Raw genomic sequence first — 23,996 nt, forward strand, 5'->3', positions numbered from 1 at the left:
CGTGTGATTGTCATACTACAAACCAAGGCACAATCCTCTCTAACTTAATCAATAGTTGAATCCTAGATTTGCTATTTTATGATCCCTAATTTGATGTAAAATTTGTCTAAAGCAAGTTTCGCATCAAACAATTTTTTGAATTTAACTGCCAACGATTCATAAACGATTATAATGACATATTTTCAGTTTTTAAACATGATTCGAAAAGATCATCCTTCGATAAAAATTCGTTGACAGTATCATATTTATCACGTGATGCTATATATACTAACACAACAATACATTGTTTGTCTGGTTTTCAAGTGTGACTCAAAGATATTAAAAACTTATAACTTATAGCGAGAAAATAAAAAATAATGACTTTGTACCTCAAAATGATACTTCAATCTCATGACAAACTTCTTTCTTTTACATGCGGTATTTGAGTACTCAATTTGAGACTCGATTAATTCAGATTTACACAGCGAAGTATCATTTTGAGGTAAAAAATTTCTTATTTAAGACGACTGTATTCACAAAACTCGAACCAAAACCTCTAATACATTAGAGAGCTTTTAATCTCGTTGAGATTAAAATTTTCTTCATATAAAACGTCCCATATGATTGGAGACCAACTAACCAAGGAAAAATCCAAAAGTATAACGGTAATCGGAAAATGCCACTGTCACAATATTCTTCGTCTAAATTCAAGTAAGCTTATGTTATTAGGAGTGGAAAAGAAAAATCATCTCTCTCTCTCTCTCTAAAAAAGAAAAAGGTGTATATTGCACGTTTGTATGTCAAATCACTTTCTTCATTTGCGCATATACTGTCTGCAAAAGAATTATCAGATTTTCTGCAATCAATCAATTCTCAAAAGCCTCAAATAAAGTTACAGAGAGAGAGAGAGAGAAAGAGAAAAGTGGAAAAACAAAAACATTGCAGGCACCCCATTACTCCCTTTTCTTTTTCCTCTTCTCTCTTTTTTTTTATACCCCTTTTGTTTTCTCTATCTCATAACGTTCACAGAGGTCTCCAAAAGGTGCATTTTGACTCTTTTCATAATTGATGAATTCTTGTAGATCTCTTGTTAATTTGGATTTTATGTGATACTCTACATTTTGATTTACTTTTCTTATAGAATTAGTCGTTTTGATTCAGCCCATTTTGGTTTCTTGGTGTTTTTTTCGCTTACTATTTGTCTTGTTTATGTTAATCCAACGAGTAATGATCTGGGTTCTTCATTAATCTTAATTTATGTCTTAATTGAGCAATGAAGAATTTTGTTTGATCTGGTAATCTTTTAAAATTGGTTTTTTGATTTTTATACTGGTTTTGAGGTTTTTCTTGTGGTTTTAGAGTCTAATTATGGATATGGGATGATTAATTAGCTAAATGTTCCCATTATAGATTATTAGTTATTGGGTGTACATTTTAGGTGAGAAAGATATGATTTTGCAGCTTTTGCTTACTATGGGTTCTAATGCAGATATGTTTAGAAACTTGGAAGCATAGACTTCTACTGATATTACAAGTTTCTTTCCCTGTTTGAACCCTTATCTGAGCAGAGAGACTTAGATGGCGTTATGAAGATAGTAAATGAGGATTTGCTTGATTACGTTCAAGTTTATCAGAATTCAATTGGTTTACTCAAGGAAGTTTAAAGTGAAACCCTTTTCTGTTTTTTATCAGCTTCCCCTTGGCAGTGTTAAGATAATAGCGTATATAGTAATATATTAAGTGTTCCACATTGCTATGGATATGGATTGTGTGAAGTTCGTATATAAATAGGGCTCAGTGTAAGACTATCTGTTTATGTATCTTAATAATATTTTCCCGTGCCTTTATTTCTCACATGGTATCAGAGCTTCCGGACAGGTGTCGTGCTTCAATTTCCGGGAATTTCCTAGGTCTGTTTTGCGTCAAATCCGATTCTCGCTCCTCAACTCTGCAGTAATATATTGCACAACATAATTGCCAATGTGTCTCAAAATAAAGGAAGTTTGTTCTGCATTTTATTATCCAAGGTGAATAGATGTTTCGTCTATAGGAATGTTTCACCAAATGCATAGCTTAGATTAGAACCGAGACCACACTAGAAGGTGGGAGGATGCAAGAGTGGAAGTTTCTTGTTTGCTGGTAGTTCATCATTCGCTGAAGAGTGTTTCATAGATCTTTTTGCCAGTTTATTGGTCACAACCCGAGGCCTTTCTAAACTGTTTAAGAAGTTGAAGAAAGTGAGAATGAAAGGTGCAGCTTCCTTATAATTGATGGTAATACGCGGATGACAAGTATAGTCAAATTTTGGGGTAAACTATAGAACTGAGCTCCTGGAAGCTCGATTTTAGAAGAATTACTGTTACCTGAATAACAATTTTCTTGAGCCAAGGGTCTATCGGAAACAGCCTCTCTACCCCACAAAGGAGGGGTAAGGTCTGCGACGCTCCACCCTCCCCAGACCCCGCTTGTGGGACTATACTGGGTATGTTGTTGTTGTTGTTGTAACTGTTATCCGGTTAATTCCAAGGTGACAGATTGACCTGTGTAGACGTAAAAGCAAATACAAAAAAGAGATTGTTACCATGAATAATCTCCATCAAGGCCAGAAATTTGAGACACGTACTAGTCACATGATTCATAAATCACTGGAAGTATTTAGTCTCCATAATCAGGAAAAAAACAATACACCAACTAACTTACCCGAAAGAAGAAGAAGCAATTTACTTACAGAAACAAGGCCATAAATCATGTGCAGTTACTTATTGAAGATACAAAAACCTAATTAAGCTTCATAAATAACAAGGTGCATGATAGGAAGCCACCTCACTGTTTCTCTTAGTAGCCTTTGAATCAATTCGTTAAAGAAAGGTCAGCAACGGAAGTTACTTTTTCTCAGGTGTGTGTGTGTGTGTATGAGGGGGGGAAGCTTTGCACATGTTCACACCCAAAACATAGCTAAGCACCTCAAGGTTCTGAGAGCCCTTCTCTTGAAAACATTGTCTCGCTCAGACCAGCTGTGGAGCAGATTAATTCCACTTCTGCACTATTGATGACTTAGGGCATTCTGAAGAATGAAAATGTTTAAAAGACCTATACTGGAATAAATTTATAGAAATGTGTCGGAATGATGACAAGAAGTAACCAGATTGCGGAACAAACTAAACACAACCAGATTTCGAGATAGGTTACATAGTCTTGCATCTTTATTAAAGGAGATTTATTTGTTCTACCAGTCTAGGCTTACTGAACAGTAGATCCGGTGAGTTGGCCCGTGACCAAGCTCTCCCTACCTGCATATACAGGTGGAATAATTAAACTTACCTCCTTACACATCTTCGATGTTATAGGCTATCTTTGAATTGATTGAGTTAATTAAAAGCTTGAACTTAGAGAACATTTTTTGAAAGTAAGGGTTTAGAACAAGTGCAAGTAAGACAGAGATATATGCACTGCAAGTTTAGCGCCATAAGAAGAATGAAGTTGCTGTGAGATTAGATAATAATGTTGTGCCTAAATGTAGAGAATTCACATATTTAAGCTTAGTGATAAAGATATGGCGTAATAGATGAAGATATAACATGTAGAATTAAAATAAGAAGGCTGAATGAGGAGTACTACGTGACTGTTATGCTATAAGAAGATACTTATTCAGGTCAACAAGTTTGATAGAACAATGTAAGGCCTACAATGTTATGTGGAGGCCATTATATCCAGAAGATTAGTATCATAAAAATGCAAATATCAAGACAAATTTGTGATGAGAAGATCAGAAATGTAATATCTGATGGAAGGTACAAGTAATACACATATAGGATAAATGGAGATAAGGTCGCCTGAGATGGTTTGACCGTGTGCTATATAGAACTTCAAATGCACAGGTCGATAACTGTGACACTATGATGATTGGAAGTGTTAAAAGGGGACGAAGTATACCTAGGATTATGTGAAAGGAAGTTGTCTTAAAGGACCTATGATCTTTGGAAATCCATGCGGACCTATAAAAGAATAGAACACAATGGAAGAAAATGATTCATATATGCAACACAAAGTAGTGTTGAATAACCCTTAATCATGTTGGTACACTTGCATTAGGTCTAGTAATTTTTTGGGATTTTTTTTATGTGCTTAGAGAGCTGTATGTTAGTAGAACATGTAGAAAACTCTTAGAGTTAATGCGCCCCTAATCTGTCTTAAAAGATAACTCGTTGTGTATTGAAATGAAACAGGACTAAATGGAGCGAATGGATATCGAGGATTCATATAGCCGGCTCGAAATTGTTGGGATTGAGACTTTATTTTTGCTATTTTTGTTGTTGTTGTTGTCGTCCTTGGATGTGATTTAGTGCTGATATATGAAAATGTTAATAAGCAGTGTTGGGACTGGGGACAACGATGCTTCGAAAATTAGTAGTATGAAGAGAAGTTGGGAACTGGAATAAGCTATATTATGGCTTCAGATGTTCCTTTTGTGAAGATTCACTTGTCTAATTGTCTGTATTTATTTGAATGAAGATTTTATCTATTGCGTGTCCATTAAGTTAAGTCCTTAATATGTTGCTGGGATGGTGAAGGGGTATTTTTTCAGTACTTAACGCTACTCTTTCTCATGTCCATTTTGTCTGTGCAGTTTGTGGTCAGAAATCGGAATAGCTGAAGTTCGGAGCTTAAAAGATCTTGTTTCTTCTTCCTTGAAAGAGATAACAGGACAGATTTTGCATCATGTCTAACTCTGTTAAAGCCTTAGAACCTGCATTTCAGGGTGCGGGTCAGAGAATGTATCCTTTGCTGCAAAACTGTGGTTCTTGGCTGATTACATGGAGGAAAGTTTGAAAAGGGTATTGCTGATTGAAAAATAGATAAAATAAGTTTGAAATAGTTACTGATTAAATGGGTATTGATTAGTTGAAACACTGTTGGAATTTCCTCAGCACACTGCTTATATAAAGGGTAAGCGAGGCTTAAAAAAATAAAAACAAATAAAGAGTAGGCTTTTGCGGTAAATATTCTGGACCTTCTTGGTGATCCTTAATGAATAATACCTTTTTCTTATCTAAAAGAGAAAAGAACAGCAATCTCTGGACATCTGTCAGTGTGTTCATTAATTTCTTTTTAGGACAAGTTAGAATTGCCACTAAACGAGGCGCCAAGGGTGGCCAAAACCTGTCAAGAATTGAAAGACCAAAAACAATGGGTGCATAACAGAAGCTATCTCACTAGACAAAGAGAAAGGACAATATAATCCTTTGCTCTATACATGTTACAAATTTCCCTAGATGCAAACACTGTCCTCATGTGCAGCTGGAAATTGCTTGTTTAACCCAAGCAAAAAATATTCTTAAAGAAATCTATGAGCCTATTCAATATCATCTCTTTCCCTTGAAAATACCTCTTGTTCTCCTCCATGCGGAAAAACCAAAGAAACATTTTTTGACCATTTCCAAAGTAGTTGTCTGTTTATGTCCATTATTTCCACTGCCAAACATAGCAGCAAGAATTTTAACTTGAGATTTGAACTTATTATGTTAGTTCTTTGTAATGCTTAATGTGGCCATCAGGACTTTTCAAACTTTAAATTTGAACTTAACTCTATCTAGTGGGACCGAAATTTGGAGAATTGAGGCTTTCAAACCAGTTCCATTGCCAAAGTCTGAATGTGGTAAATTCTACTCGGGTGATTCTTACATCATCTTGCAGGTTCGTACATGCGGATGTCTTCGGCTAATGTACCTCCTTTATCTTGAGAGAAAAGTGTCTTTCATGCCTAATATTATTGAAATGTTGATAATAATCCTACTAGTCAGGTTCATCTATATAATATAATAACACAAAATCAGATTTTCATCTATAATTGCAGACAACTTCTGGCAAGGGAGGTTCTTATATATATGATATACACTTCTGGCTTGGAAAGGATACTAGTCAGGTGTGAAATTAATCTACATTCTTAGCAACTATTTAACCAGATTTTTATATTTTTCCTTTCAATTTTCTAAAATTTGGATGCTATGTCAGGATGAAGCTGGAAGTGCTGCTATCAAATCCGTTGAGCTTGATGCGATTCTTGGAGGGCGAGCAGTACAGCATAGGGAAATCCAAGCTCATGAATCTGATAAATTTTTATCATACTTTAAGCCATGCATTATACCATTGGAAGGTGGTATTTCATCTGGATTCAAGAAACCAGAAGAGGAAGAGTTTGAAATAAGGTTGTATGTCTGCAAGGGTAAACGAGTTGTTAGGATGAAGCAGGTATAGAAGCGTAAAAGACTTAATGCATGAGCTCATTTAGAATATGCAATCTTGTTCAATTTTGGTTGAAGATTACATATTTAAGCTGGGATTTGTATCAGGTCCCATTTTCCCGGTCCTCTTTAAATCACGATGATGTGTTCATTCTAGACTCTAAAGACAAGATATATCAGTTCAATGGTGCAAATTCCAATATCCAGGAGAGGGCCAAAGCATTAGAAGTTATTCAGTTCTTGAAGGACAAGTATCACGAGGGGACATGTGATGTTGCCATTGTTGGTAAGTACAAGGCTTGAAAATTTCATAGATAAGTAGTGAGCAAGTAAGATATACTTGTTAATTATTATACTCCTATCCCTGTTTAATTGTCCTAGTTTGAGTTTATTGTTGAAAGTCCTTTTTAGCCTTCAGATTTGCTTAGTCTATTTTGTTCTTTTGCAACTAAGACATGTATATTTGGTAAATTTCTATCTTATTTTACACTTCCCATTATAATATTTTAGCATTAGAAATTATGGGTCAGATTATTCTCAAGTTTGGTATATTTGACTATTAAGTTAAAGCAGGACATTTAGATCAGGTGTTCCTAAATATTATGCATAAACTTTAGTCTGTCTTGCATGCTTTATATTTATGTATTATGATGCCTCAAATGATTCACATCAACTAGAATAAGGGGGGACAAAATGAGTATTTCTTCTTCTTCTTCTTAGAGTTATCTGAGTCAACTATAATAAGGAATAAAAAAGTTTCACAGAGAACAGATTTGACTAACTAAGACGGGGAACAAACTCTTTTAAATTCTTATCATTTTCAAGGGAAGGTTCTATTTGAATTGATGTCATCACCTACACAGTTATTTTATTTCTACAGAGTTCAAATGGATCTGTTTTAGATATATATGTTACGTTTCGGTTTCGGTTCTAATGAAGAACTTCAGACCTTTTATTTACTTTATTAATATTCTGTGGTATTCATGTGGGACAGCTCTTTATTTCTATTGCATTCCCCAGATGATGGGAATTTACAGGCTGAGACGGATTCCGGTTCGTTCTGGGTGCTCTTTGGTGGCTTTGCTCCAATTGGCAAAAAGGTTGCTACTGAAGATGATATTGTTCCAGAGAAGACACTTGCTAAACTTTATAGGTATTGTCGAATCCTGTCTTTCAGGTAGTTATATAATCATTACTCCCTCAAATTAACCCAATTTATTTTCACCAACATTTTATTCCTTAAGTGATTCATAACTTCTTTAGAATAACCTTTGTGGCAAATTGAATATGCGTCTCATTTACAAAACTGCTATGGTTCGATTAAGAATGTTCCAGTTCATTCTGGAATTTTTTTGTTTTTCTTTGCAGTAAGTGGTTACTTTTTTAAAATGTCTACACTTTGACATGTTATGTAGTGGTGGGAGGGACACATTGTTGGGGATCTAAGTGGGAATTACAGTGGTTGGGAAATGGCAAATGCCATAAATCACAACACTAGGAGTAATCAAAGAAATGAAGGATATGTTAATATGTGGAATCTTATTCTGTGAGGTGAATATATTGCTGCTATGTTCGTTTTAGTGGAGTCCATACTTGTTTTGTCTCTCTGAATTTTACTTAGTTTGGAGGTGCAACTTAGAGTGGCTTCTATTGCCCAAATGAAAAAGTACCCCTATCTTAAAATGTTTTGAGTGCTAGATCCAATATTGAATACCCTTAACTGAAGCATAGTGTAAATTGAACTTAAGTTTTACACTTCAAACAAAATAATCGACGTCCTTGGCGGACCATTTAATGTTGGATAGTACTTCTTTCCAGTAAAAAGGATCTTTATACTTGAATTAGTCTAGTTAAATCTTAAAATATTTTGCATATTTATGTTGATTGCATCCCTACTGCTTGCTACTTTCTCATTATTGAATTTTTAAATCAACCTTTTGCTGGTGTTGGTGCTAAAGTTGAACTTTTCCTCTTTTGTAGCATTACTGATGGTCAAGTCAGTCCCATGGATGGTGAACTTTCAAAATCCAGCTTAGAAAACAATAAATGCTATCTTTTGGATTGTGGTGCTGAGGTATTTGTTTGGGTTGGCCGTGTAACTCAACTGGATGAGAGGAAAGCTGCCTCTCAAGCTGCAGAGGTAGAATATTAGCTTTTAACTCCAGATAGTTCTTTTATAGTGAAATTTTTCATTACTACTTGACTATATATATCCACAGGAATATCTTTCCAGTCAAAATAGACCCAAGTCAACACATGTAACCCGACTTATTCAAGGCTATGAAACGCATTCATTCAAGTCCAACTTTGACTCTTGGCCATCAGGGTCTGCACTGACCGCTGAGGAGGGAAGAGGAAAAGTAGCAGGTAGATTAGTTTGAGAGTTGTAGAATTGATATTTTGTTTGTTGGAAGTAGTTTTAATTTTTGTTGTTGTTGCATTTATACAGCTTTGCTGAAGCAACAGGGTGTTGGTGTTAAAGGTTCTAGCAAAAGTGCTCCTGTAAATGAGGAAGTCCTTCCGTTGCTTGAAGGGGGTGGAAAAATAGAGGTCTGATCATCACTATGATATCCTTTTGGTTATAATTTGTCTGCTGATATTGCTTGCTTGGTCTTCGCTAAAAATGTATGATTTTACTAGGTTTGGCGTATCAATGGCAACACAAAGACCCCAGTTTCCGGAGGTGATATTGGTAAATTTCACAGTGGAGATTGCTATATCGTTCTTTACACATACCATCCCAATGACAAGAAAGAAGATTACTATCTATGCTGGTGGATTGGAAAGGATAGCGTGGAGGTAATGTAGACTGTCCTTACAATATAAGGGTCTCTCATCTTTTCTTGCTATTAATAATTCAATTAACATAAACCATTTTCTTTTGCAAATAATTCAGTTACATGCCATTTAGACATTGGGATGAAAATTCATCTCTTTTATTTTATTTTTTATTATATCTAAAAATTTGATGCTCATAAATAGTGATAAAAAACAAAGGTCGACATACCTTTGTTATTTTCATGTATTTCAATAGGATCTATTTGGATGAGGTTGTAAAATTCTTTTCCCTATTCGTCTGTAGACGCGAAAAAGGCGGAGAAAGGAAACAGAAGTGAAAATGTATTACCATCATATAAGAATTTCATCTTTCGTAAATTGATTTCATGTATTTAAACTTACTATGAATATGATGAGTTTAGAAAAGAAAATTTTGTAGAAATGTCTAGTATAGTAGTTAAAAATTGAAATGCTTAAAATGAAGATATTATGTTATAAGAATGTCAGGTATGGAAGATAAGTAATATCGTGCTATATTAGTACTTATGTTAGTTTGAATGTTCGGAATTTGATAAACTTTTCCTGTTAGGTAAATCAGCAATTGTAAATTAGAAGGGACTAAAAAAGAAAGTGAAGTTGGGATTGATGGACTAATTATTTCTACATTGTAGTCCTTTCTACTTTATGTCATGTATATGATAAATTTGAGGCTTTATCCAGTCCATTGTACGTTGTGGTTCAGGAGGACCAAAACCTGGCTGCTAAATTGGCCAGTGCAATGTGCAATTCACTTAAAGGGAGACCAGTGCTGGTATTACTTCTTGACACCTCTTTTCTCACTAGAAAACTGTGTGAGGTTTTAGTATGACATATAACATCATCCAGGGTCGCGTATATCAAGGGAAAGAACCACCACAATTTGTTGCTATCTTCCAGCCCATGTTGGTCCTTAAGGTACCTCTTATGCAGTTTAATGCAGGCTACTGCTTTAGAATGTAATTTGTCATATTTATTTAATAACCATAACGAACTTCTAACATTTTCTCAGGGTGGATTAAGCTCTGGCTATAAAAATTATATTGCCGACAAAGGCCTGAATGATGAAACCTACACTGCTGATTCTGTGGCACTTATTCGATTATCTGGAACTTCTGTGCATAACAACAAAGCAGTTCAAGTTGATGCTGTATGCTTCCCATTTAGATTTGATCTCTTCTTGGCCTGCTACTAAGATTTTGTGGCTTATTAACCCATTTAGATTTGATCTGTTTTCGCCTGCTACTAAGATTTTGTGAATTTTTTTATCTAAAGAATATGTTTCCCAATTTACTGTTCTTGTCAGTGCTTCTCTGTTGCATGCATTGGTTTTCTGAGTTTTGAAGAAAGGATCTTGCTGCTAATATCATTCTTAAATGGAAAAAAAATTCTGGACTTCTTGTGATTTGCAATATTGGTACATCACTTGCCATGGAGAGGCATGTCATGTTTTCCATTTGATTGGCTTAGTGTATGATTCAGTTTTTTAATGCTTACCAAGATAAACCTGCAACAGTAATTATGGCTACAAGTTATAATGTACTCTGTTGTAAACTTATGAAAGTGAATCTAAAACCTGGATTACTTATTTATTTTATTTTTTGTTTCTAAACTCTGTCAGGTGGCAACTTCACTGAACTCTAATGAATGTTTTCTTCTGCAATCTGGCTCTTCAGTATTTTGTTGGCACGGAAACCAGAGTACCTATGAGCAGCAGCAATTAGCTGCAAAAGTTGCAGACTTCTTGAAGGTGAGAACTTCTCTTGAATTTGAGTACGTGTTTTCTATTTCATTGTTCTTTTGACCTTAGAAGGGCCTGATCTTTTACATTCTGTTGTATGCGGTGATCACTTACTCTAATTGGAAAGGGTGAATCATTTTATCCTTCCTTGACGAAAACTGTTAAGAATTTGTGACATGGATTGTATTTAAAATGAGTTTTTTCTTTGTTCTTTTTTAATTTGAAAGGGCATGACCTAACTGATTAAAAAAAAAATCGAAGGACCTGGTCTTTCAAGCACTCACTTACAAGATGGTTACCTACTTTAAATGGAAAGGGTGTCCCTTATCATCCCTTGACAAAAACTGTTAGGAATTCGTGATATAGATTGGGAAGTGTTTGAATGGTCTAATGGTATTTTTTCCGTCGTCCAGATCTAGCTTTCTCTTTGTTGTGTTTCAGAAAATCTGGCTATTCATTTTTGCAAAGGGTATGTGCTTTTTTCTCTGTTTTGTTTGCCTGATGAGGATGCATTCAGTTTTTTTGTCAAAAACCTTGTTTTTGTCATTGCCGTGTTATGTGAAATATGGTTTCTGTCAAACGACATTGAAGAAAGTACACTAAAAATTTTAAGAACCTAGTTTGATCAAATTGTGGCAACCAGGCTGTGGTAAACTTTTGGAATGATTGCGTGAACACCTCTGCTCTCTCAAACTACTGCTGTCTATTTTTTCTTTGTAATGAATTTACTGAGGTAATCAAGAAAAAAGCAAAGCCTTACAATGAGTATGCTGATATTGCACCCCAAAAAGGCTGAGATCATTTTTTTGGGCACAAAACCCTGAAATTTCTGCAGGAACCTGATTCCGATGTATGACTAGGAAGTCAAGTCTATATGGTTTTCTAGCTTGTGACAATCTAGATAAGCTTTGTTCTTATGCTGTGCTTCTTAATAGACAATAGCTACAACTGACATATGTCTTGTTCGTCCTAGTTTATACTGCATCTGTCTGATTGCAATTGGTTTGGTTTTTTCAACTCAGCCAGGAGTGACTGTCAAACACAGTAAAGAAGGAACAGAGAGCTCATCTTTCTGGTTTGGTCTTGGAGGAAAACAAAGTTACACCAGCAAGAAAGTAGCCCCAGAGGTTACCAGAGATCCCCACTTGTTTGCGTATTCAATTAATAAAGGTGCATCCCTGATCTTTTAATTTCATCAAGATACTTCCTTTACAAATAAGAAGTGTTTATCTTTTAACTTTGTTAGACTACCCACCCCTCCCCCCCCCCCCCCCCTTCCTTTTTTTTTGTGTGTGTGTGTGTTGGGTGGGTGGTTGGGGGGTGGGTAAATAAGAAGTGATCTGTGCTAACTATCTTTTCTACCAATTTTCATGCGAACGTGTGGATATCCAGGAAAATTTGAGGTAAGGTCCTATGTACAAAATTTAAGCTTTTTAATACATGAAAATCTTGTATATCTGGTTTAACCTTTGCTTTACTCGTTTGATAGATTGAAGAAATCTACAACTTCTCTCAAGATGATTTATTGACCGAGGATGTTTTATTACTTGATACACATGCCGAAGTGTTTGTTTGGGTTGGTCAGTCATCAGATCCCAAAGAAAAGCAAAGTTCATTTGAAATTGGACAGGTAATACACGGTATCATAGAGATGGTTGCCTATATATAAAGTGTATCACTAACCGTTGAAGTCCCGCAGAAATACATAGAGATGGCTGCATGTTTGGAAGGGTTGTCTCCTAATGTTCCATTGTATAAAGTCACTGAAGGAAATGAGCCTTGCTTCCTTACAACATTTTTCTCCTGGGATGCTGCAAAAGCTATTGTACGTGACTAAACCTTTCCTTCGCTTATGAGTTCTGATACTTTTTTGTATGTAGTTTGACATGAAGTTCATGGACCGTGTAAATAACATGAAATTGTTGCATCAATCTTCTTTAAAGCTTTTTAATAAATTTTGGAGGGTGGACGGAGAAGTTTTAGAATTGAAAAACGGAGGACTATCTTTGGGATCCCAGTGTTTTTATTAACTGCAGACATGAAAACATTCATTATTGGCAGTTTCCTGGTTTATTATCAAGAAAATTAACGGGTTAGATACTGCTCCAAAAGAAGGGCTGTGAATTGGAACTTCTTCTCCTTATTTGTTAAAGATTGTCATTTGTTTGCATTTGAATTTTTCAAATAATGCTTCGGAGCTGAATGAATTATATCTTATAATTATTCTACAAACTTAAGTTGGTCTACAAACTCCTAAAATAATTCATTGATCCCCTTTGAGTCCTCGCTCCTCATAACTGGGGAAACTTCTGGATTGCTGGCGGGGGGTCCATGTTTTTGTCTCATCAATTATCTTGCATTGTTTTCCTGTTCTGATAAAATATTCTGTGACAAACCTTATTCAGCTAACTTACTATCTAAACAGGCACATGGAAACTCGTTCCAGAAGAAGGTTATGCTACTCTTCGGGGTTGGTAATGCTTCAGAGGTAACTAGATTACATAAAACCAAGATGTATTTCTGCATAAATTCCTTATAATTCTGTGCAAATTTTTCCCATTATATTCGCTTCAAATCATCTGAGTTCCACTAATCACATTTTCTGATTAACACTGGTATTGTTTTGGGGGACCAATAGATTGTCATTTTATTATTCTTTCTTCCAACTTAAGCTGTCCATTCTAGAACCATATTCAAGGAAATTAGTCAATTTTTCAGTTAGTATTCCTAGTTCATTGGCCAAGCTTCATATTCTGTCTCTCATTCTCGTTAGGATAATGTTAGAACTGTCCTATCATGGTTATTAGTTGTGGAAAAGTTGATTCTGTTATGACTTATGACCAACCAAATTCGGGAAATATAATGAATTATTTATCCAAAGTCTACCATGCATGTAATATACGTTTTGCTCTATCTTTCAGAATCAGCCAAGGTCCAACGGGACAAATACCCAAAGAGCTTCGGCTTTGGCTGCGTTGAACTCTGCTTTTAATTCATCATCTCCAGCAAAATCTGGTTCTGCACCAAGGCCTGCAGGGAAAAGTCCAGGTTCACAAAGAGCAGCTGCAATAGCTGCTTTATCTTCTGTTCTTAGTGCTGAAAAGAAGCAGTCACCTGAGGGCAGCTCTCCACTAAGTAGAAGCTCATCAGTAGATGCTATTCCCCTTGGTATAAAAATCTTTCTTGCTTTTCCATTGTACTGTTATTTCCAGATCCCTCTCTTCCTATCATATTGTGTTGAAGACATGTTCTGTTTACTTTAGAAGTGCTTCCTGCTCTGTATTTTGTATTTCAGATAGGACATTACTAAGGGTGTGGCCAGAAAATGTTTTCCGATTTTCGCATGTTTGGTTGGTCAAAAATTTTGGAACACATTTTCTCTAGGAAAACAAGTTCCTTGAAAATGAGCATAATGGCTTCCTTAATGGAAGTAGGGAAAACAAGTTCCATAAGTGACATTCCAAGTTCACTGTCTTATCCTCATCCACCCAACGCCCCCATCCCTTGACCATCCCACCCCCGCCACTCCCGAGGTCCGACCGCCCCACCCCATCCCACCCCTTTAGTGTTTTGCTAGATTACATATAAATGCTCTTGTGGTCCGGCCCTTCCCCGGACTCCGCGCATAGCGGGAGCTGCTCTTGGAATAATATGTTTTTTCTACTTACCAAACACTAGAAAATAAGTAAGAAATCTTAGAAAATAAGTAAGAAATCTTGTTTTCCAAGAAAACATTTTCCTTCATACCACATGCACCCTAAGCTTTAGAGTCATTGGTATGCCACTAGGAATGTGTGTACATACATCTGTATATATGTGCATTGATGTAATCGTTGTCTTTATTTGTTGATCTAAAGTTGTTACCGTAAGAGTAAGTTAAAGATAATTGATGGGAGACCATTGCTAGCATAGAGTTGTTAGAAATTTCAACGTTTAAGCTGACCAGTTTTACTTAATTGCTTAAAGCAAAATTCTTGGGTAATTATGATATACATGGATGCTTTTTTGTCTATTTTCTTACTTTTGCTACTTTCGCACAAACAGGAAATGGAGTTTCTACTGCTGAGGTTGTAGGTTCTAAAGATGTTCCAGAACGCAAGGAGACCGAGACAGTTGAGCCTGCAGAGATTGATGGGGAAGATGTAGGAACGAAGCCAGAACCAGAACAGGATGAAACTGACAGTGATGGTAGTCAGACTACATTTAGCTATGAACGACTGAAGGCTAAATCTGAAAATCCTGTAACCCGGATTGATTTCAAAAGGAGAGAGGTTTGTGCTCAAGCGTTGTTTAAATTCCTAAATCCTGAATGTGTGGTGAAAGTGAGTTCCTTATTTCTTATTTTTATTGATGAACTCTCAGGCTTATCTCTCTGACGAGGAATTCCAGTCCGTACTGAGAATGACAAAAGAAGCTTTCTATAAGTTACCTAAATGGAAGCAAGATCTCCTCAAGAGGAAAGTCGATCTCTTCTAGAATCTGAATCGAGACCAAGGTGGTGTCTCCTGTGCTCTCGATATTGCAATTCGTTATTTGACACAGCTTATTGCTGGAGCTACCTACTTTTACGGGTACATATTGGTTTGGTATGTGCACTTTGCTATCTGCTTCTATGGAACCAAGGTTTTTGGTGTTCTTGGTTTTTTTATCCCTTCAATTTGTGATGCCTGCTTGAAGAGTGATAATTTTTGAGTTCTCTCTTATACTGCCGCTTTATCAGTCCAATGTCAAGTCTGCAGTTGAAAGTCAGCAGTCAGGTCAATTCTTTGATTCCTCCCTATGTATCTTAGTTCCGATGTATCATTTATTTGTTAATTGGAGGGGTGTGTACAGACTTAATATTATATTGTAACTGATGCAGTAGCTATCTGCTTCTGTTTTTATTCAAGTTTCTTTTTCGTTCTTTTTTTTTATAAGCATTATACACTCAAGAAGCACAGATTCATAGTTCTTTTTCCAGTATTATTGCTTGCAAACTTTAGCAAGTAAAGTTACTTGGACCTGCAATATCGAATGCCCTGGAATTAGGGTCTTTTATATAGCTGTGCAGTGTGTTTCATTGATGTTTTGTTGAGCTACTTATCCGGTTAAACTAGCTCAGGAAAAGTTACGAAGCTCTCCAATAGTGCTCTTTTCTCGTGGTATTTAAGTTGGGAGGAGGATAGAGATGCAAACTCATACTTCTTGGAATTTTGAACCTATGCACCAACATAAATCTCAGTAAGAAAAAGAACGCTGTAAGGAGATCACATAGGTCCAACAAAATCCTCCACGGCATCTAGAATCGGGCCAGAAACCCGGGAGGGATCTCTCCGATCTAGAAAAAAGGAGTCGAGTGCAGTTTTCGTTTTGTTTCCATTTGATGGTTCCAATTTTTTTCTTAATCTTTGTAAAGTGTAGTGTACATCAACTGTTTAATTGGAAAGAAATCAGTCGAATATGTTTTGCAAATTCAAGTTATCTCTCCTTTTCCTTTTTGATGATTCCTTGTAGAAAGGAAAAAAAATCAGAATTGCATTTTTTTTTTGGTAACTATGTAAAGATTACCATTAACACCAAAAATAATTACACTTAATGAGCACCTAATTCCCTACCACCTCCCAGGAAGGGTGCAGGGAAGATCAGGCCTCCTGTTGAGCACACAAAGAATCTCTGTAACCAAGTCCTACACCTTTGAGCCTTTTTTGACATCCTAACTGAGTCTAATCTAATTACAAAATCATGCTTAATCTGAGTAACAGCTACATCAGTATTGGCACTAATGCCTCTAAGGATTTTCCAGTTCCTATTCTTCCACACATAGTAGATGATTGCTCCCCATAAAGCTACACTCACTTACTTCTGGAATTGTTTCCAATGCTTTCTTCTGATACTCTCCATCACATGTTTAGGTTCTCCTGCTGGAATTTGAACTCCAGCCCATTGTATCATCTCTGCTCTAACCTTTTTAGTCCATTCATGATATTTGGCACAAATATCATGTTTCGTGTCATTTTTACATCCTATTCTTATGACTTTTATTGCTTAATCTATGATGAAATCGTCGTATTTGGGCTTATGTATATTTCATGTGTATAAGCACGATGAAGACAAACGATGAAAAATCGGGCTAAAAGTGGTTGATTTTGCAGCATATGATGATTAAAACGGAATTGAATGAGGCATATGTGCCAGACCCGTAGCACGGGGCCAGCACGTGAAGTTGAAGCTGCGGGAAATTGAAGATCCGCGCTGCACGCGCGTCGCGGACATGGCACATTCACAAGCTTAAAATCACTGAAGGGTCTGTGCTGAGCCCGCGACGCGGGGCCAATACGGATGGGCTCAACCTGCCCGAATTTAATTAGGATTCTGTCTATTCTTGAGTCATTAAATTCCTAGACTATAAATACTTATTTTAAGGGTTGAGAACGGTATGCTGAGATACTTTGAGACAATTGTAAGCCGTCATTAACCCTTTTCTTCCCCGTTTTTACTTTTATCTTCATAAACCCTAAGCTAATCATGAATTCTTTTGTCTATGATCGAATCATGAGTAGCTAATCTCTTAATTCTAGGGTAGTGGCGTAAGACTTGAAAGTTGGTTTGATGACAATTATTATCTATTGATTTTCCATATTTGGGGTTGCTTATTTATTCTTGATCTTAATTGTTTGATTATCTGACCAATAATTAGACACTATCTGTGGCGTGTGAATTGAACTAGGGATAGGGAATTTGCATGCGTAATAAGAATAAATAGGGCTTGTTCGATTTAATCGTTTCGCTAATGAGGATAGGAATATATCCTTTAGCCTTGTTTAGTTGAATACGGAGAAGTAAATGTGTTCTTGTTTCCTCTGGCGACCATAGGGATATAGGCGTTATAGTAGCATCTATAGGCTTGTGAGCAACTCGGAAGATACTCATAAATTTATAATTAACCCATCAACTAGTAACCCAGGAAATAAGATAGGTAGAATTGTCAGAAGATCAACTGGATTGTCGAAAGTCATGACCTTGGGATTTTCTCTCATCTGATAAACCTTGCAATCTTTGTCGAAATATTCTCAGTCACAAAAACACCCATCACAAATTGTTTACCTTTCAGTTTTAGTTTAGTTACAACAAACACTTTGATTTTCACTTTCTTGAATAGTTTTATTCGAATTTGAATTAGTTTGACAGTAGAATCTAAATTTCTATGAGATCGATATCTGGATTTAAAAGTTCTATATTATTTGTACGACCACGTATACTTGCGTGTGCTTTTGGGAGCAACAATTCACAATCAGAAAATAGATGGTGACGAGTTTCCACAGTTTGACTATCACATAAACAACATTTTGTATTATCCACCGGAATGTGTAGCCTCATAAGTCTATCCTTGGTCAGCAACGTCCTTTGTACAGCCAACCAAACAATAAACCTATGCTTTGGTTGTGCAGGAGCACCCCATATCAAAGATGCCATTCTGAGTCTGCTTTTGTGCCCCAGCATTGCCACATAGCTACTAGAAATAGAGTATTGCCCCAAACCATCTGAGGCATGTTTAGCTAACTCAACAACTAAAATAAGAAAATAAAAATGTATGGATTGGATGTGTAATTAACCACGTGAAGTTGGATTTCAATAACGTGTAAAGTATTGTAATTTTCTTTTTCTGGGTAAAATATAAAAAGACAGCTGCAATATTTTGTTAGTTGAAATAAAACCATCATGAACGTGATATTCCCTGTTTCTGTACCATTCAATTTTGCACTGTTTGGTTTTTCGGAATTGTTAAAAATATTTTTCAAAAATATTATTTAGAATAAATGATAAAATAAAGAGAGTATTAAATACTAATATCCACTAAATGAAAAAATAAAGCAACATTATAATTGCAAATATAAGCTGATCTTTTGTTATTACTCTCTGTATCCCATATTAGTTGTCCTGTTTGCTTTTCGAGAGTCAAGTTAACTAATCTTCGGAGCTAAATAGGATTAAATAAATTCAATAATTTAAAATTATAATTTAGATATTCAAAACTACACCAAAAGTACTACAAGTTGCAATTCTTATCATGTTAATATGATGAAAAAAAAATATATCTTAAAATATTAGTCAAAATTTATATAGTTTGACTTTTAAAAAAGAAAAATAAATATATTAATATAATGTGGGACGGAGGAAGTATCAACTAAACAAAAGAATAACAAAAACAGAGCACGTATCAAATACTAATTTGCTTCTAATGGTTCTGTTATTTTTATTTTGAGATTCTTTTTCGCCTATACAAAATGGGTAAAAAGAGATGGAAGCAAAATTTCTAGAATTCAAAAGAGGTAATAGTTAAAAACATACCTGAAATATTACATTTTTGTGAGTTTTCTACTTGAATTATCAGTTGTTTGCGTTTCCTACTTGAACTATCACCGGCTATTTATTAAAACACACCTCGAAGCTAACTAGACCAAATGTTTGAATACAATCGCCAAAAGGTGTGTCATAATTTAATTTGGTGATTAAATTTCGCCCCCATGGCTTAATTTCGATGTATGTTATGATAAATAGGTAGTAACAGTTCAAGTAGAAAATGGCTAACACTTGATAGTTCAGGTAGGAAATTCGCATAGTTCAAGTGTGTTTTTTGACGATCATCTCTTTTTTTAAAAAAAAAAAAATCCAATTAGTTTCTTTAATTATCTACATTGAGTGCCATTTGGCACCATTTTCAAACAAAAAAAGAAAGTCTACACCACGCACCATTAGATACTAGTCGAAGTGTGTTTTGATAATAGTTGGGATAGTTCGGGTAGAAAACACAAGCAATTAAGAGTTTGAGTAGAAAACTCGCAACAAAAGAAACAAAAAAAAACCTCCAGATATGTTTTTGACCATAATCCCAATTCAAAACTGAGGAAGAAATGAAAAAATAAAAAAAGGGCCCAAAAGCTTCCTTTCCCATTCTTTTTCTTTTTAACAGAAGCCCCCCCCCCCCCCCCCCCCCTCCTTTTTTTTCATCCAAAATCAACGCGCATTTTTTTATAAATAAAATAGAAAAGCTCTTCAATGCTTCTTCGACTGCATCAAACACTTGTTTTAATTTAATTGGCTTCGCTTGGCCTCACACTAAAGAAGCATCATACTTCACTTCTTCGCTTACAAATTCAACATCTAGAAAGATCTAAACGCTTCTCATTACTTAGTGTAGAGGGAGGGTTCATGTTGTATGGTGGAAGTCTTGATACAAGCACCCAATTCTCAGATACTCTAATGATAAAAAGAATTCATCTTTTGCTCGAGGTATAAAGAAATAAGACCTCAATGTTTTCATCTAAGAACAAATAGAAATAAGATCCCAAATGAGAAGAGTGTGGCTTTGTGGGTCAAGATAAGAGGAATCTTACCTCTTCCTATACAGTTCATTAATACAACATCCCTTATTTTTTAGTTGTTTTATGATTATTTTTTTTTTTAGTTTTTTTATGAACCAAAGAATCCGAAACAGCTCTACATAAATTTTGTTCGCCCTCTTGCCCCTATGGTTTAAACAATTTATCATACCATGGTCACTGGTACTACAAATAGTACTTGGTCAATGGTTAAATTCTTGAAAAGCCATGATGGGAGAGCACAATAATATTTGGTTAAAGTTATTGATTGGATGCATCACAGAAGAACAGTCATTTTGCTAATTTTTCAAGAAAAAGGTGCATGCTAAAGCCATTTCGAAATTACTCTGAATAAGAAAAGAAAAACTAAAAACACGAAGATAAAACTATATAAACCTCATACTCTGAGGTCTCTCATTAATATCACATATAATAAGAAACAGAGTTAGGTCGAACAGAAGTGGCAAGTTTATCTCTGAACCATAACTATTAGCTTGAAGAACATCTAACGGCCCTCTTTTTCAAGACATCACTTTATTTTTATTAGAAGATGATTTTCTCTTCTTTTCTAAAAGAAGTTAAAAAAAGAATAGTAATTAAAATCAAGTAAAAATATGATAATATGCAGGTTTTTTTTTTTTGGATGAAGTAGAATATATTACAAATGCTTAAACTAACTATCATTATCTTGCATTGAGAAGTTGCAAATTCGGACTTTATTGTCCAACCCCCTCATAATTCCATTCTTAATATTGTTATGTAAAATTGCCACTTAGTATATTCTTTCAGGGGCTTGAGCAATTTGACTACATACTTCCAAAATAAGAGGAATAACAAATAATTTGAATTCTAAATTAAAATATAAAGGACCCACAAAAAATTCTTTCTTAAAGCTCACTCCGACTCGTATGTGCTCAATAAAATTGTGACCTAATTTTATTTTCAACAAGAGGCCTATGTTTTTTTTCTTCTTCTTCATACTTGTTGTTTGTATTGTAGTATCCTTAAAAGATATATAACTTCTAACTTCACATAATATTATTGCTATTAATTATATTAATAAAGATTAGTTCAATTTAATAAGATGTTATTTAATTTAATAAGATGTTAGGCGTGTGATTGCAATACAATCCATTTGATGTTGTTGTATACAAAATTTATTTACTACTATGAAGATGTGAGTATTTTAATTGTAAATTTTAAAATATTTGTACTATAAAAGTAGTTAGTTTTTCTTTTTATAATTTTTTTGCTTTTAACTCTTTTCTATAAACTTCAACATTATTTAAGAGAATTAAAATTATAAAATTCACTATTAATTAATTTGGAGTTTGTGAATTTTTGGAGGCCTAAAGCAAAGGCTTTGAGCCATATCTGCCGGTAGATCTTTGTTTATTGAAAGAAAAGTATTGTTTGACAAACACGCTTTCATTTAATTTTTTTTTGCGATTCTCCCTTTGCATATTATAATGTTGAAATTGACTTTCCGACACTACACTGACAACCTAATATCTAGCACATGAAAAAGGTCTTTGATTGGCGGCAAGTAATCATACAGAAATTAATTGCCTAATCTTATATTGCTCTTCCAAGATATCTGAAGAATGCAGCACGTACGTAGTGTCATATGAATCGCAAATCCATAAAGTGAATGTACCAACACACTAGAAAATAATCTATAAAACAATTGTATTTAGAAAGTAATCAATATATACATGTTGGGAGGACTTCCTGCAACACAAAAATTATATTGTGCTCATTTAAGGAGCGAACACGTATACACTTAATGTTTACATCAAGCCAATAAATACAAGATATTTGTCTACTCAGTTTCATTTTTAGTTCTTATTTATTGGAGATGCTTCCTTTACTAGAAAAGGTAATGAAAATGCTTGGAGCTTGTGTTTTCTACACAGATGGATTAAATGACGTGTATTTTCACCTTAATTTTAATTGGTAGTGTTAAATTGTTTTGATCTCGAAACCTCTAACTAAGGGTGGAGCAATTTGTCATCAACTAGGGGCGGATCTACCTTATGAGGTAGGGATGCCACGCCACCAGTACACTTCGGCAAAAATTTCGAGTATGGATGCAAATATCTATGGCGAAACCTATTTATATATTAAATGGCACCTTCAATAAATAAATCTGGTCTGGTGCCAGTTATTTGAGCGGGCCACTTAAGGTCTTTGTTTCTAACGCCCGAGTTGGATTGCTACAGCAGACATTTACACATCTGTTCTTTTTTCCCTACACCCTCGCCTCTTTTTCATCCTTCCTTTTCTTTTCCTCTTTTTTCTTCTTTTTATTCTTCATTGTTGCTTAAAAAAAAAAAATCTCTATAATCATCATCTTTTTCTTTTTCAATTTACTTACGACAACCATCATTTTGTTTCTTTAATCAAAATTTACTTCATAAGAAATTTCTTTTGAATTGATTTTATTTAATTAACATAAATTTTTTCTCTTTCTGATAAGGTGATATTCATCTATATTGGAGTATAATTTGAGCACTATTTTATTAACTTTTAAAAGATCAAAGGGGTTTGTTTTAATAGACATTTTGGGTTGATTCTTATATTTTGAAAATTTGAATTTTTTTTCTTTTCTTGCAAACAATTGCCATAAAGCTTGATAATTGAGACGGACAAAACTTACTCAAAATATTGAATGTAAATTAATATAGTCAAATAAAGAATATGTAATAATTAAGCTACATATTAGCAAATACTAATTGGATGCGCTCGTTCAAGAGTTATTTGTTTTTGTCGTTTTCTTCTAGACTAAAATTTAAATTTTTAAATCAAGTGTGAAAAAAGCTTAACCAAACTGAACTTATTTATTTACGAATAAAAGAGATAATAGACCTAATCGAATTAACCCAAAATTAACTTAACCGGCCTATTCTTCCCATCCAGTCTTTGGGGTTAGTGATAGATATTGTCTATATAAAATAGTGACACCCGCAACCTCCAAATCCTGAATTCACCTCTGTCACCAACCACACCCTCTTGTGATAGTCTTTAAGCAAACTAATACTAAGCTGATTTTTTTAATGGAGTTGTATATAACTAGCATTTTGAAATATTTTCTTTATCCTCATGGTCTCACCTCATCAAGTTATGTGAACCCGAAACACAAGAATCATGAGGTCCATTGTCTTGGCGAAGGGTTTGAGCAACTAAGGGTCGCCACCTTTTGTTTCAAAATTGAAACTTTGGCCCCACCATAATGGGCTAAATAACAAATTTGTCCCAACATAAAGAATCTTTTGCCATGTAGGCCCCAACATAAATATAGTCCACACAAAAATTTCCACGGCCTACACCCACTTAAACCACCCACCCTACACTATGGGCTGTGGTCCGTCACATAACGAGCCACTTGACCAAAAAGGGTATGTAAAAATATAATCCAAAAATACACACAGTAGCTCACCTTCAATTTAAGCACGCTGAAAAATAAATGGACCTCATATCCAATACGAATAATTGTTGTTAAAATCCCAAATATGATAACAAATGTTTGATGGAGTATATAACTAGTATATTTTGAAATGTTTTTTGTTTCTTTTTGGTCTCACTTCATTATTAAGTCTATGTGGTGAAAGGCCTTGGGCAAATAATGCTTGGATCATACGAAACCCCCCTTTTGTTTCAAATTTGAAACTTTGACCCCATTGGACTAAATAGAAAACTTGTCCCAAAATAAAGAATCTTTACAATGTAGGCCCCATCATAAATATTGTCCACACAAAAACTCCAATGGGCTAACACCCACCTAACCCACCCACCCTATACTAAAAAAAGTGGGCTTGTGGTCCGTTACAGAACGAGCCACTTGACCAAAATAAACACACA

At 35.0% G+C, this 23,996-nt stretch overlaps 1 protein-coding gene across 1 annotated transcript; it reads left to right on the forward strand.

The window, feature by feature from the left end:
• The first annotated feature begins 716 nt into the window (after positions 1–716).
• LOC132607404 (villin-2-like) lies at positions 717–15,679 on the forward strand. Its single transcript, XM_060321356.1, has 23 exons — positions 717–1,021; positions 4,607–4,754; positions 5,574–5,673; positions 5,834–5,902; positions 5,992–6,228; positions 6,330–6,507; positions 7,242–7,374; positions 8,202–8,361; positions 8,441–8,588; positions 8,671–8,771; positions 8,862–9,020; positions 9,742–9,810; positions 9,885–9,953; positions 10,048–10,185; positions 10,657–10,785; positions 11,799–11,946; positions 12,169–12,179; positions 12,266–12,406; positions 12,476–12,601; positions 13,202–13,264; positions 13,698–13,944; positions 14,821–15,047; positions 15,139–15,679. Exons 2-23 carry the CDS (start codon positions 4,699–4,701, stop codon positions 15,250–15,252), a joined length of 2,823 nt encoding a protein of 940 aa, XP_060177339.1. The 5' UTR covers positions 717–1,021; positions 4,607–4,698; the 3' UTR covers positions 15,253–15,679.
• Positions 15,680–23,996: the final 8,317 nt, after the last annotated feature.

This window comes from Lycium barbarum, chromosome 8, assembly GCF_019175385.1.
Source record: "Lycium barbarum isolate Lr01 chromosome 8, ASM1917538v2, whole genome shotgun sequence".
NCBI classification, from domain to species: domain Eukaryota; kingdom Viridiplantae; phylum Streptophyta; class Magnoliopsida; order Solanales; family Solanaceae; genus Lycium; species Lycium barbarum.

What these genes read in the sequence shown, in the direction of transcription:
- LOC132607404 (XM_060321356.1), top strand. Translation starts at nt 4,699, where the DNA reads ATGTCTAACTCTGTTAAAGCCTTAGAACCTGCATTTCAGGGTGCGGGT. An exon ending in AAGGGGGTGGAAAAATAGAG is followed by an intron (nt 8,772 to 8,861) that starts GTCTGATCATCA and finishes TGATTTTACTAG; the next exon opens with GTTTGGCGTATCAATGGCAA. An exon ending in AGCCCATGTTGGTCCTTAAG is followed by an intron (nt 9,954 to 10,047) that starts GTACCTCTTATG and finishes ACATTTTCTCAG; the next exon opens with GGTGGATTAAGCTCTGGCTA.